This window comes from Mytilus californianus, unplaced genomic scaffold (genome assembly GCF_021869535.1).
Source record: "Mytilus californianus isolate M0D057914Y unplaced genomic scaffold, xbMytCali1.0.p SCAF_3, whole genome shotgun sequence".
NCBI classification, from domain to species: domain Eukaryota; kingdom Metazoa; phylum Mollusca; class Bivalvia; order Mytilida; family Mytilidae; genus Mytilus; species Mytilus californianus.
Window position 1 is genome coordinate 63,905,131 of NW_026262679.1, and position 13,637 is coordinate 63,918,767.

The 13,637-nt window shown below is 34.0% G+C and overlaps 1 protein-coding gene and 1 long non-coding RNA gene across 3 annotated transcripts in view; both read right to left on the bottom strand.

The window, feature by feature from the left end:
* LOC127733190 (uncharacterized) overlaps positions 1-13,637 on the bottom strand; it is a 222,126-nt gene that overhangs the window by 168,314 nt on the left and 40,175 nt on the right. The gene's annotated exons all lie outside the window — the stretch shown is intronic.
* The window catches only part of LOC127733119 (prominin-1-like), a 226,586-nt gene that overhangs the window by 166,982 nt on the left and 45,967 nt on the right, over positions 1-13,637 (bottom strand). For both annotated transcript variants that reach the window (XM_052242417.1, XM_052242418.1), the window contains exons 5-6: positions 9,213-9,333; positions 3,447-3,513 (exon numbers count right to left, since the gene is read on the bottom strand). In XM_052242417.1, the coding sequence (XP_052098377.1) occupies positions 3,447-3,513; positions 9,213-9,333 (188 nt within the window). The remainder of the gene's footprint in view (positions 1-3,446; positions 3,514-9,212; positions 9,334-13,637) is intronic.

Consider the following 13,637-nt stretch of genomic DNA (forward strand, 5'->3'; position numbering starts at 1 on the left):
CCATATAAAACTTGGCAATTCTAAAAATCATATGAAACAAGTTTCTTGTATTTTTATTGTTACGGAAATTATTGAACCAATGCATGCATATATACTAAACTAAGTCCTTTATACATTTTTTTTTCTACGTTTATAATGAATCTATAACGTATTATCAACAGATAATATATTATTCATTGATTGTTGATTGCAAGCTAATTAACTTTCAAGTTTGTTGCCGAAGTAAACCAGATTATATCATTGATTAACAATCAACATAGAATTCTGGAGCACAAAATGGGTTGTCTGATATGTCTGAAAATTCCATACCTTCACTTGAACTTTTTTCCTAAGTCCAGTGGTGTCAGTAAGTTTTTATGAAGCAGGTTAAATTTCTAAAATAGCCGGCTAGTAAATGCGGACTGCACAGCCGTTCGCGGTGACGAGCTTGCTCGTCGTGCCTACGGCCGGGGGTCTGTCTGTCCGTCAGTCCGTCCATTCTGAAATTTGGTTTCAGGGTTTATACAAGTCAGCTATACCATGTGATGCGTTTTCAGATTCATCACTCAACAACTTCCTGTTAATCAAAGAGCTGATTGCTCTGAGGTGGAAGAAGATGCATAAAAGGTAATTACAATAAAAGCAGCCCCCACCAACCCAGCCTGCTTTGTCCCATTATTGCTTTCAACGCATTTTTTTCTTCCAAAAATAATAATACTCATAACTCAACCAAAAATCAATATACTTAACATAAAAATATAACACGATAAAAGTAAGGAGAAGGAACCCAGGGTGAACATACTCTATGGGGACGAACTCAGGGCGAACAGACCAAGGGCGAACATGCAATCAGGGCGAACCGACCGGATACCAAATTCACACATGCATATTTGTAGTACTACAAACTCTACTTTAAAAACATCAAGTAAACAAATAAGGTTCATGTAAGATGAGATGAAATCTAATAATTTACATAAATAAAGGGGTTGATATTAATACATTAAAACATGATAAATTATAACATAACGATAGTGATCGTTTTTCAAGCCTAACTAATAAATTAAATGATGCAGATGCTTAGATCATGTACTGTGTAAACATCGGTGTCAAGATATGGCACGGAAGTTGTTATGAAATTGTAAAGCACAGAAAGGGATACGGCATACGTCCTCGTAACGGTTCAATGATTTTACAGCCGACAGTAAAGGCTTTCAGAAGACTTGAAGTCTTCTTCCACCAAAAATGGTGCAAAATCCTGCATTTTGGGGGTCTCCTGGACCCTTATTCAGACCACTGAAAACATCATTTTTCAATGAAGATAATGTAAATGATTAATTAAAATTAGTAGCATGGTGGTTGAATTTTCTGTAAATTTGATCAGATTGATATTCGCATTTGATCCAGACTTAGAACTGCTGTTATATTGGCAACTTGCATGACCAATATACATTTCTGTGCATTTTTCCAGCAGTTTGACTGCTAGTGAATATGGTTGAACTGAAAGATTAGTTTGAAATATCACTTGAATTATTTAGTATATAATAAAAATTGTAATTTTGACATTGAGAACATTATATATGTTTTAATTATTATAAAAATAGTTTGGTTTTGTTTTTACAACCGGTCCCCCTTTTTACAAAATTAAAAACCATATTCACTAGCAGTCAACAGGAGCTGCAAAGTTAGGAAATCTCCTTCCGTATAAAACTGTAGCTGAGTTGCTATTTATAAAATCGTATGCTCCCCTAAGAAAATTTTGACATTTTAGACTCAAAACCTTGCATTCTGAGCATACCTGGAGGTGATTTAGATGCTTGGGGAAATGTAAATTTTGTCTTATTTTTGTTGTTGACTTCAATCAAATTTAATCAAAAAAATAATTTACCAAATTGGAATCTTCATGCCCTGTGTACCAGTTTTTTTTTACATATCTTTTTAAGACAACTAAAGAATTCTGTCCTTGAATAATGTAGATGATAGATGAAATATTTAATTTCATTTCTATAATAATCGAATTTATTAAATATCTTGGTCAATTTATTTTGCGTAACTACGTACTTTGTAAACAAATGACCCCCCTTTTTTCTCAAAAGACTTGTACACGTATTTCAAAAGCATTGTCATAAAATTGATATCTCCTCTGATTTTCTTTTTTTTGAAAACTGTTCAGTAAGTAGGAAACTAAAATCAATTTGAACTAATGTTATTTTATTTGTGGTTGACAAAATTCTACTTTCGTTTTTGACCTTCATTCTCTGGACACCACGTGGGCTTTGAAAAGGGAACTACAAAAGGTACTGTTTTCCAGATTCTTATAAACAACATTGTATATAATACTTTCTTTTATTTGACTGATATTATTTCATAACATGCTAATGTCATCTTCTTTGACTTTCTTTGTTTTCTTGAAGCCAAAACCGAAAAAGGTATATTGATCGCTTCATATTGTTAATGACCATCGGAACGTCTCTCTTGTTATCTTTGCAAACATACGATACTTTCCGAATTTAAATAGACGACCAATCAGTGACCTGAATTTACGTGACCTATTTTTAGTCAAAGGTAAACACTGATTTTTACATCCTTGTTTATCGCGACTTTTATCGTTAAAGCTGATAATTTCAATGGAACAATTATTTTTTGATAATCTGATTATTGTTTTTACTCTATTTTTTTTTTAACTTATGCAAAAATAGCTGGCGGGAAAAGGACAATTACCGGCGAAAATAGCCGGCTGCCGGCTTTTAACGACATCACTGAAGTCACTTTTGCTCTTAGGGGGGGGGAGGCAATTTGTTTCAGCACCCACCACCCAGACAATTGTAATTCAAAATCATAGTGTGAAAAGTTGCTCTGATACCCATCACCCATACATATTAATATAAAGTGTCTTCCAACCCTCCAACCCCCCATACATTTTTTTCTGAAATAGCACTAACTGTTATTAGTTTTTCAGATAAAAGCCAAAAAACTATGAAATTTGTTATAATATTAAATTTCAGGAGCAATAACTCCAAAACAAGTTATCTGTTTTTTCTAAAAATTCCACTGAAGATAGAACCTTGACCTGCTGATCATTTTAACCCTGTCAGGTTTGCTCTTCCTGCTTTAGTTTTTATACATATAAACCAAAAACTGCATTTTACCCCAATAATCAATTTTTATCAATAGCAGTTATGTTTGTTCATGGTTCAAATCCCCTGATGCAATTTTTAAACTACATTCCATAAGGAACATTCCGGTAAAGTTTGATTAAATTTTGCCCAGTAGTTTCGGAAAGAGGATTTTTTTTAAAGTTTACAATGGATGCCAAGTGATGGTAAAAGCTCACAAGGCCTTTAAGGCCAGATGAGCTAAAAAAAAGATTTGGATTACAAATGTTTTTGGTGCAGACTGCAACAAGTTAAGGGCACCAGCTGTAGTTTCTGTAGTTTGAAAGTAAAATAAAAGTTCAGAAATGTACTTACTATCTAAATCTCTATAAATAACATCTCTGGTAAAGTTGAAATTAACAAGTGCAACATGCTTTAATTGCTACAAAAGAAATGACAGAACATTAAGTAAGTCAGCTCATTTACCTCAAGTCTCAACATCAAGAAGTTTTTTTTTCTAGTAATCATATGCATTAATGGTTTCATTAGAGTAAACCTACTGTGGATTCAATTATTTTCATGGATACCAATTTTCGTGAATTGAGGAAAACTTATATTTTCATGGTTATTTCATTTCCCAGATTTCCAAAAGTCTGTATACAAGCCTATAGAAATTTTCAACTTCATTGAACATCTAATTACATGGTTAACCTATACAAGAAAATTGGTACCCAACAAATAATAATGAATCCACAATATTCGAAAACTTAAAAGAAAACAAGAATGTGTCCATATAGTACGGCGGCTTTCAAAATCCAAAATGGCGGACATCATACTTAAATCAGCCCAATATCAATGGCTAGTATGTGAAAAGGTGTTATTATCAAGCTACTATCATAATATTTCGTAAACAAACCTTTGTTATATACTACTTTTGGATATATTATATAGATTAGATGTCTTCAAAAACCCTATTTCCGGTAAAATCCAACATGGCGGACATTGTACTAAAATAAGCTTATATTTAGGGAGGGTAATTGAAATGTGTTTTAAAGTATTGCTTCTCTCATTATATTGTGCAGGAACCTTTCTTTGGCGCTTCTCATGGATACAATATATAGGAAATATGTCTTTAAAACCCCTACTTCCGGTGATATCCAATATGGTGGACATAGAAATATCAAATTTTTGTTTTAATATTAAATTTTTTTCAAAATGTAAAGAAAATGTTTTTTTTGTGCTGGTCATTTAATTTTTGGCTTTAAGTTATCCTCAAAACCACTAATTCTATTCAACTGTAAATGTTTAAATACAAAGTTAACACTTCAGGTAAAAAAAACCAATATGGCGTAAATTTCAAAGATGAGTCCTCAATCCATATCTTCGATGTAGAGTTTTAGATAGATTGATTAAAACAAAATAAAATCACTTAAGTACTAAAACATCTTTTGAATTACTAATTTATGGCCGCAAATACATGTTTATTCACAATCTGAGAGCTGATTTTCCACATTTACAAAGACCATGATATTGTTTTTTACATCCAATGTACAAGCTCCTGATAAGATGGAGAGGCCTCACAAAGAGTTGTCCAAAAGGGTTCCCATGGATTATATTTTTTCCTTCGCCATTCATAAGCGTCTGGACTAGTTAGCATTGGAACCAATTCAAAGCTTGTTACTCATTCACACCCGCCATGGTATATTGCACGTTTTACATGCTGAAAAAGACTAGACCGAGTCGTGGAAAAGCCTCAATAAGTCTTTCCTCTTCCAAAAACACATGTTTTCTTGCTTCGTTAACCTCATCTGATAAATTTGTTCGATCTTACAACAAACCCACGTATCGTTTTATCAATGACATTATCAAATCCATATCTGGTGATGTTGGCTGATCAATCATCATTCTAAATGATAAAGTCACATCTTCAAACACCATCCATGTAACCAAGGCAGTTCCTTTTCCAGCAAACGTGTAATCTCTCAATGCCTAGTGCATTTGAAAGGTCATGGATAGATATATATCTAAAGCTTTTCCCACTTCCAAATGCAAGCCAAAGTTCGTCTGCTCCTATGTCACGGAATAGCGAAACAGCAATGACAACAACATCAGTATCGACTGTTCGAATCATGACTCAGTTAAGTCTGTGTTTCACTGCATCAGACACATGCGTCTTGATTCTAGTGTCAGCCTCTTCATGTGAACATGGTGCTAAACTTGAAACATCATCATGTGGTGGATAAGACAGAACATCCTCAGCATTTGTTGCTACAACTACCTTTTCCTCAAAATCTATTGAGCAATCTGCTGTGAATGAAAACTAAAAAGTTCTTTCTAATTGTCGTCATCTCTCAGAAAACTTTGCCAATTTTGAGGAATTTGTTTTGACCCTGGATTCGCCTGTGTATTCCCTTTCCCCTAAATGTAGCTCTTGCTTCTTGTAGCAGTCTGTAAACTACCGGTATTGTCTATGTACGCATCCGAGACTACATCCACTGTTGTTACAGTTTCAAGGTGTTTCATAACGAGTATGCTGATAGGGTATTATGTCCTTACCTTAAAAAATACCTTAAAACTGTTACAGGAGTGGATGAAGTCTTGGATGCGTATGGTGGTTGTAGCAACAAATGCTCAGGTTATTCTATCTTATCCACCACGTGAAGTATTTCAAGTTTAGCACCATGTTCGCATTAAGAGGCTGACACTAGAATCATGGTGCATGTGTCTGATGCAGTGAAACACTAACTCAAACGAGTCATGATTCCAACAGTTGTTACTGATGATGCTGTCATTACTATTTCGCTATTCCGTGACATAGGGGTAGACGAACTATGGATTGTGTTTGGGAGGGCAAAAAGCTTTGGATAAATATCTATCAATGACCTTTCAAATGTACTAGGCAATGAGTGATCATACAGACTTATTGTGATCCATGCCTTAACCGGTTGTGATACGGTTCTATGTTCGCTTGAAAAGGAAAAAAGACTGCGTGGGAGACTTTGATGGCATTTGAAGATGTGACTTTAACATAAGGAATGATGATTGATCAGCCTAAATCACCGGGGTTTAACTGTAAGATCGCACAAACTTATCAGATGGGGTTAACATGGTTAACGAAGCAAGAAAATAACTATTTGCGCAAAAGAGAAGGCTAATTGAGGCTATTCCCTCAACTTGGTCTAGTCTTTTCCAGCATGTTAAACGTGCAATATACTAAGGCAGGTGTTAAGGGGGACGAGCTTGGAATTGGCTCTTATGCTACCCAGTCCTGGCGCTAATGGATGGCGAAGGGACAAAGAGGATCACTTTAAAAAAACTCTTTCTGAGGCCTCATCATTTTGTCAGAAGCTTGTACATTGTGGATGTAAGAAAGGATGCCAAGGTCGTTGTTAATGTGGAAAATCGGGTCTCCCGTGCACTGCTTTGAGTGCATGTGGTGGTGACTGTGAATAAACATGTATTTTTGGCCAAATAGTAGTAATTTTAAAAATGTTTTAGTACTATTATTAGTGATTTTATTTTGTTTTAATCAATCTATCCAAAACTCTACATCGAAGATATGGATTGAGGACTCATCTTTGATATTTTTTTACCGGAAGTGTTAACTTTGTATTTAAACATTTACAACAGAATAGAATTAGTGGTTTTGAGGATAACTTAAAGCCAAAAGTTTAAGGACCAGCACAAAAAAAACAACATTTTCTTTACATTTTGAAAAAAAGTTGAATATTAAAGTTAAAATTTGATATTTCTATGTCTGCCATTTTGGATATTACCGGAAGTAAGGGTTTTTTAAGACATATGTCTTATACATTGTATCCATGAGAAGCACCAAAGAAAGGTTCCTGCACAATATAATGATAGTAGCAAAACAATAAAACACATTTCAATTACCCTCCCTAAAAAATAAGCTTATTTTAGTACAATGTCCGCCATGTTGGATTTTACCGGAAATAGGGTTTTTGAAGACATCTAATCTATATAATATATCCAAAAGTAGTACATAAAAAAGGTTTGTACCAAATATTATGATAGTAGCATGATATTAACACCTTTTCACATACTAGCCATCGATATTGGGCTGATTTAGGTATGATGTCCGCCATTTTGGATTTTACCGGAAGTGAGACATTTTTTTCAAATGCCTCCCTATCTGAAATAAAAGAGTAATAGTTGAGGAAGGTCTATGCCAAATTTCATGCTTGTAGCAGGACGTGCACAATTCGTCTGAAATATGCTTGTAGCCGCTGCACTAATAGTACATGGATGCCCCACTCACACTATCATTTTCTATGTTCAGTGGACCGTGAAATTGGGCGCAAAACTCTAATTTGGCATTAAAATTAAAAAGATCATATGATAGGGAACATGTGTATGAAGTTTCAAGTTGATTGGACTTCACTTCATCAAAAACTACCTTGATCAAAAACTTTAACCTGAAGCGGGACAGACGGACGAATGGACGGACACACGGACGTACAGACCGAAAAACATAATGCCCCTCTACTATCGTAGGTGGGGCATAAAAAGAAATTAAGGTGCATACCAGTTGACTTTGAGAAATTTGTCACTCTCTAAAAAATATGCTTCTTAATTTCTGTTGGTTTTTTCCCTCTGTTTGAAGAACACCATGGCCAGAAACAAAGGTGCTTCTGTCCAAGCAACATGAATGGTTACCATTCTTACTCAAGGCTACAAGGAGCCTAAATTGCTCACCTACGATTTAAGAAATATGCAGTGATTCTTTCATGCCATGCTCTATGCTCATTTTAACATGGGTAGGAATTATATTTGTCATATCTTTATACCGAGCGATAGGGAGGTTTAAAATGTTGACAAATATAATGCCTACCCATGTTAAAATGAGCATAGAGCATTGCATGATAGAATTATTTTGATTTTAATAGGAAAATTCAGAACTTTTGTTCTTCGAACCAGACCTATCATACACTTTCGAAAGGCAGCCATTTTGAAAGGATAAAGCCGAATTGTTTTAGAAAATCAACCATGCAGCCCAAGCTCTATTGGAATTAGAACATGGCTTTGTTTCCAAAACAAAAGAAGGACATCATATTAGAACTATGAATAATACTGCCTCATTAAAGAAACTAATGGAAAGTTAGCACAGCCAACAGATAGGTCAATATCCCTATACCTAATGCACCACAAATTGAGGAATTGAAGTGTAGTACATAAACAAAAAATCTCTGTGTAGTGATATTGGACATGTTTCAAGTATCAAAAAGTGACTAAGCTTAACCATTTGTGCTTATTTGAAGAGCAGATGACCATGGAATAAAGGTGTAAAAAATATGGACTTATTAAATTATGCTAATACTATATTTACAAAGAACTTATTGTGTGAAAAAAGGGATTTTTACCTCGGGAAGCTGTATCACAAAGACATGAAAGAGCTTTTTGGGTTATGCGAAATTACAGAAAAATGAATCTCACTACATACCCTGAAAATTTAACGACATATGGGACAATTTCTTAGCTTTAAAAGAAGCCATCATACATATCCATAAGGGCAGAGGAATTAAGGAAAAGGCTACTGTTACCGCCAACCTGAACTGAATAGTGCATATTGACCCAGATGCTCCAAAAACTGCACATGTCAGGTAGTGAATCTAGAAAATAAAATTGTTATCTACCGTATGAGGGCTTTATAGCCAGTCAAGGTCATTAAACACACCCATCAGTTACCAATATTTTCTCCAGAGCCCCAATATATTGAAACAGTCTTTACAAAAAACTTTACTGTTAACCATTGAAACATGAAAATCTGGTCAAACTCAAAGTAAGATGAACTTCAGGAGGTAATGTCCACCCAACAATCATTTTAAACACAAAATGTGGATGACCATTTACTTTCAAAACAAGAAGTTGATGACCTATGAATCTGAAAAAGTATTTGGTTCATAGGAAGTTGATAAGGGGTGCATCTGCAAAACATCAAACTGTATAGCATGCTACCAAATTTTGGAAGTTCTGGTTTGTAGTTCCTGAGAAAAATGAGACGGTAATTTTATGGGACGGACGGACTGACAAACAGGGTTCAAACAGTGTATCCCTCCTTCAGAGAGGGGGTATAATATTGTTATCAGCAGTACATAACTATGCTATATATCAAAAACTTACAAAAATGAAAATGTCTACAAATGATTCAAGGTCATCTAATGCATTTGATGCTGTACTGTCAAAGGTTGCAACTGTATCTGTCATCTGGTCATTTGAAATATACACACATATCATTCCAGCTCTGTCAATATAATTTGAAGTTAATATCATATTTTCAAAAATTATTTAAGATAAGGTTTGAAAGTATTATAATTAAAAAATATCCTTTCTAGAATGAAAATCATGCTTGACAAACAATAGATATAGGAAGATGTGGTATGAGTGTCAATGAGACAACTCTCCATCCAAGTTACAATTTATAAAAGTAAACCATTATAGGTCAAGGTACGGCCTTCAACACGGAGCATTGGCTCACACTGAACAGCAAGCTATAATGGGCCCCAAAAAAATTACTAGTGTAAAACCATTCAAACGGAAAAACCAACAGTCTAATCTATATAAAAACGAGAAATGAGAAACACGTATGAACTACATAAACAGACGACAACTACTGTAATCAGATTCCTGACTTAGGACAGGTGCAAACATTTGCAGCGGGATTAAACGTTTTAATGGTACCTATACATATATACGACATATAACAGACCAATACTGTTACAATGCACTTAAGGGCATAATACATAGTTTTGATCCCACAGTAATTTTTTGATGAAAATTTGCATACGAGCTATTTTTCACACAGTTAATTCAAATATGTAATAACAAAAATGTGTCCATAGTACACGGATGCACCACTTAAGATGTTCACATGACATAAATATGGACTTCAACTTCATCATAAGCTACCTTGACCAAAACTTTAACCTGAAGTGGGACAGACAGACGGACGAAGGAACGAACGGACACACAGACCAAAAACATAATGCCCATAAATGGGGCATAAAAAATAGACCTTCATGTGCTACTTTAGAAATAAATAGGGTCGAAATTTTAGACATTTACTCAAAATTTTGGTTTCTAGGACATTTCTATCCTTTGAACAGACATACCTAACTTTTATTTTTCAAAAGATAATCACCAGCGGATTTTTGTAAAAAACGTCTCTACATACATGTAAGTAAACTCTTAATTTGAGTAACAGTATTTTGAAAATAATTTTTATTATTTTTTCATGAATTTAGAAAAAACAGCTTTTTTTTGCTGTATATTTATCCAATTTAAAAAAATTTCAGTGGTGATTTTTTCATTAAAATTCAAACAAATAATCTGCATACTTATTCAAGCCGAATTGCATTTTAAACTAGAGGCTCTAAAGAGCCTGTGTTGCTCACCTTGGTCTATATGCATATTCAACAAAAGACACTCTCCAACATTGTAAAAGAAAATAGTATTCATGACAAAAATCTCTGTTTTGTTGATCTTGTATCGCTGATCATTTAGTCTGTTTAGTTTCTCTCTATCTTCTTTAGTTTTTTCTCAAAACACAAAAGAGGGTACAAAAAAATCCTCATAAATTTAAGGGCAATCGCACCTATAAAGATAGACAGTCTACGAACTATATTGGCAAAATTTGACTTGTCAGTAGATCTTGCCTTGCTGATCATTTTTTGTGATTCAAAGTGTCTATTTATCTATTACAAATTTTATCATATAAGGCAAAACACAAAAAAAATGGTAAAAATCGTCATCAAAGGGCAATAAGTCCAATAAGGTGTCATCGGATGATTTCCTTCATGTGTCTTAATTGTAGATCTTGTCTTGCTGATCATTTTTGCTTATTCAAGTTTCTATCTATCTATTATAATTTTTAAGATGAAAGGCAAAAACGCAAAAAATCGGTAAAAATCGTCATTGAAGGGCAATAACTCTAATAAGGAGTCGACTGACGATTTCAACCATGCAGACTTATTTGTAGAACTTGTCTTGCTGATCTTTTTGCAGTTTAAAGTTTCTCTCTATCTATTATGATTTTCAAGATAATAGGCAAAAATGAAATAAAATGGTAAAATTTGTCATTTAAGGGCAATAACTCCTTTAAGAAGTCGTCTGACAGTTTTGACATATACAAACAATTGGTAGAGCTCAACATTCTGAACATTTCTGCCCTGTCAGATTTTCTTTATTTATAAAGGTTTTCAAAACAATAAACAAAACTTGCATTTAACCCCTATGTTCTATTTTTAGCCATGTCGGCCAACGTTGTTGGCAAGCGGGGTCAACGGACACATTTTTTAAACTTGATACCCCAATAATGATTGTGGCCAAGTTTGGTTATATTTGGTCCAGTAGTTTCAGAGAAGATTTTTGTAAAAGTTAATGATGACGGACGACAGACGAGGGACGCCAAGTGATGAGAAAAGCTCACTTGGCCCAGGTGAGCTAAAAAGAGGAGTCAATGTACTCGTTTTCAAGCTAATGATTAAAATCAGTTGAAAAATGCATCTTTTCTCAATATTTCACAGTCTGACGTCATTACCTCCCCTGTAACTGTATCATATTCCCTTAAACACTAAATGCTGAGAATAACTTTCTTGTCACAAAATAACACACTGACAGGTATTTCCTCTCAAAAATGAGGTCAATATAAAAATAAGAAGGTTATTTTTTTAACTTTACAGAGTGACTTTTACTCCTTGCAATCAGTCTATAAACCAAATATATTTCACCTTTTACTTAAAATAGTTGAGGAACTGATCAAATCGTAAAAATACATGAAACAACAGCTAATACTGGGCTATGAGATCAATGAATTCCGGTCAATCAAAAATGGGATTCTGTCAACAAGCTGAAAAATCTGTGCCTCTTTGTATGTTTAGTAGCTAAATCATTTTAGTTTTAAAATCATCGAAAAGCCATGTGTTACTTAAAAAACGTAAATGCCGCTCTGGGTTCAGTTAGCTACTTTCTGATTGGTCAATATATCTAATTCCTCCAATCAAAACAAAGAAGGTATGATTTAAGGCCTCTAATTCGAATATCAAAAAATGTATAACTAATATATTAAATAACATTCTTAAGATGTTCACATGACATAAATATGAAATGATATCTGTATAGAAAATTATATTTTCTAATTGTGCCTTTAAGCCTTCAAACTTCCTGTATTTAATGTAAAATTGACAAAGAGTGCACAAGATGAAATGTTTCGCTTGTTTTACATTGAGTTCATGTTGAAAGTCTGTTATATGATGAACCATGCCAGACAGACATGTACACCTTACAATCCTATAATGGTCCTTTCGCTAATAGAACCTGACAACCTTTCAAACCACAATGTCTTATCATTGACCAATGAACCATGAAATATTTTTATAACAAACAATTAACACATAAATGATCGATGTAAAACCTGGTCAAGGTCAGATGAACCCTTTCACATACCGTCAACTGACCCGTATCCTATAGGTGATACTCGTAAATTTCACCTCTCACCCATGATTTTTTAAATACCCGCCGGGTCGTTAAATAACCTGGGAATTCAATAATTGACCCGTTTTCACCCAGATTCTTGAGCCTTTAGACTGATTTCATAAATGATTTTCCTTTTAAACACTGGCAAATTCGTAATTCTTCCTGGACAGGAAATTCAACTAGCTGTGTTAACTGTCAAATTAAGTGACCCATTAAGTGCATGGCTTCACTTGACAGCTTTGGTGTCAAACACACTGTTTATTAACGCCAATTACCTAAGCTTAAAGTCATAAATCTTGTGTATTTCGAATTTGTTCGCCAAAATATTTGAGTTACTCCCCCTTTTTTGCCACCTTTCACAATATACTGATATACTGTACTCCTTAAATTATGTTGGGTTTTTTTTTGTAAAAAGATTAAATCTAAGGCAAATTGAATGCAAATACATATCAGAATATTACTTTCTATTATTTTTCTACCTGAGAACAATTAAAAAATTAATATTTTAAAAATTACTTTATTCAACTCTACTTCCTTTAAATGCTTAAATTATATATCCTAATATATTTTCATTTTTATAGGTTGACAGGTACGCTATCAGACCAACATAAACACCTTGCAATAATTCCATTCACCAAAAATAGTTAACTCATTGCTTATAGAAATAGACCTAACCACGAAAACTTGACATTGACCAATGAATCATAAAAATGAGGTCAAGGTCATATGTTAGCTGCCAGACCCACATGTATAACTTACAATCATTCTATACTCCAAATATAATTGACCTATTGATAATAGAATCTAAGAAACAGACCGAAACACAAAAACTTAAAATTAACCACTGAACCATACAAATGAGGTTAAGGTCTTATGAAACCTGCCAGTTTGACATGTACATCTAACAATCATTCCATACACCAAATATACTTGACCTACTGCTTATCTTATCTGAGAAATGAACCTAACCTTGATCACTGATCCATGAAATGAGGGTGAGGTCAGGTGTACACCTTGTAAGGATTCCATAGACCAAATATTATTATCCAATAAGTATTAAACAAAATAAGTGAG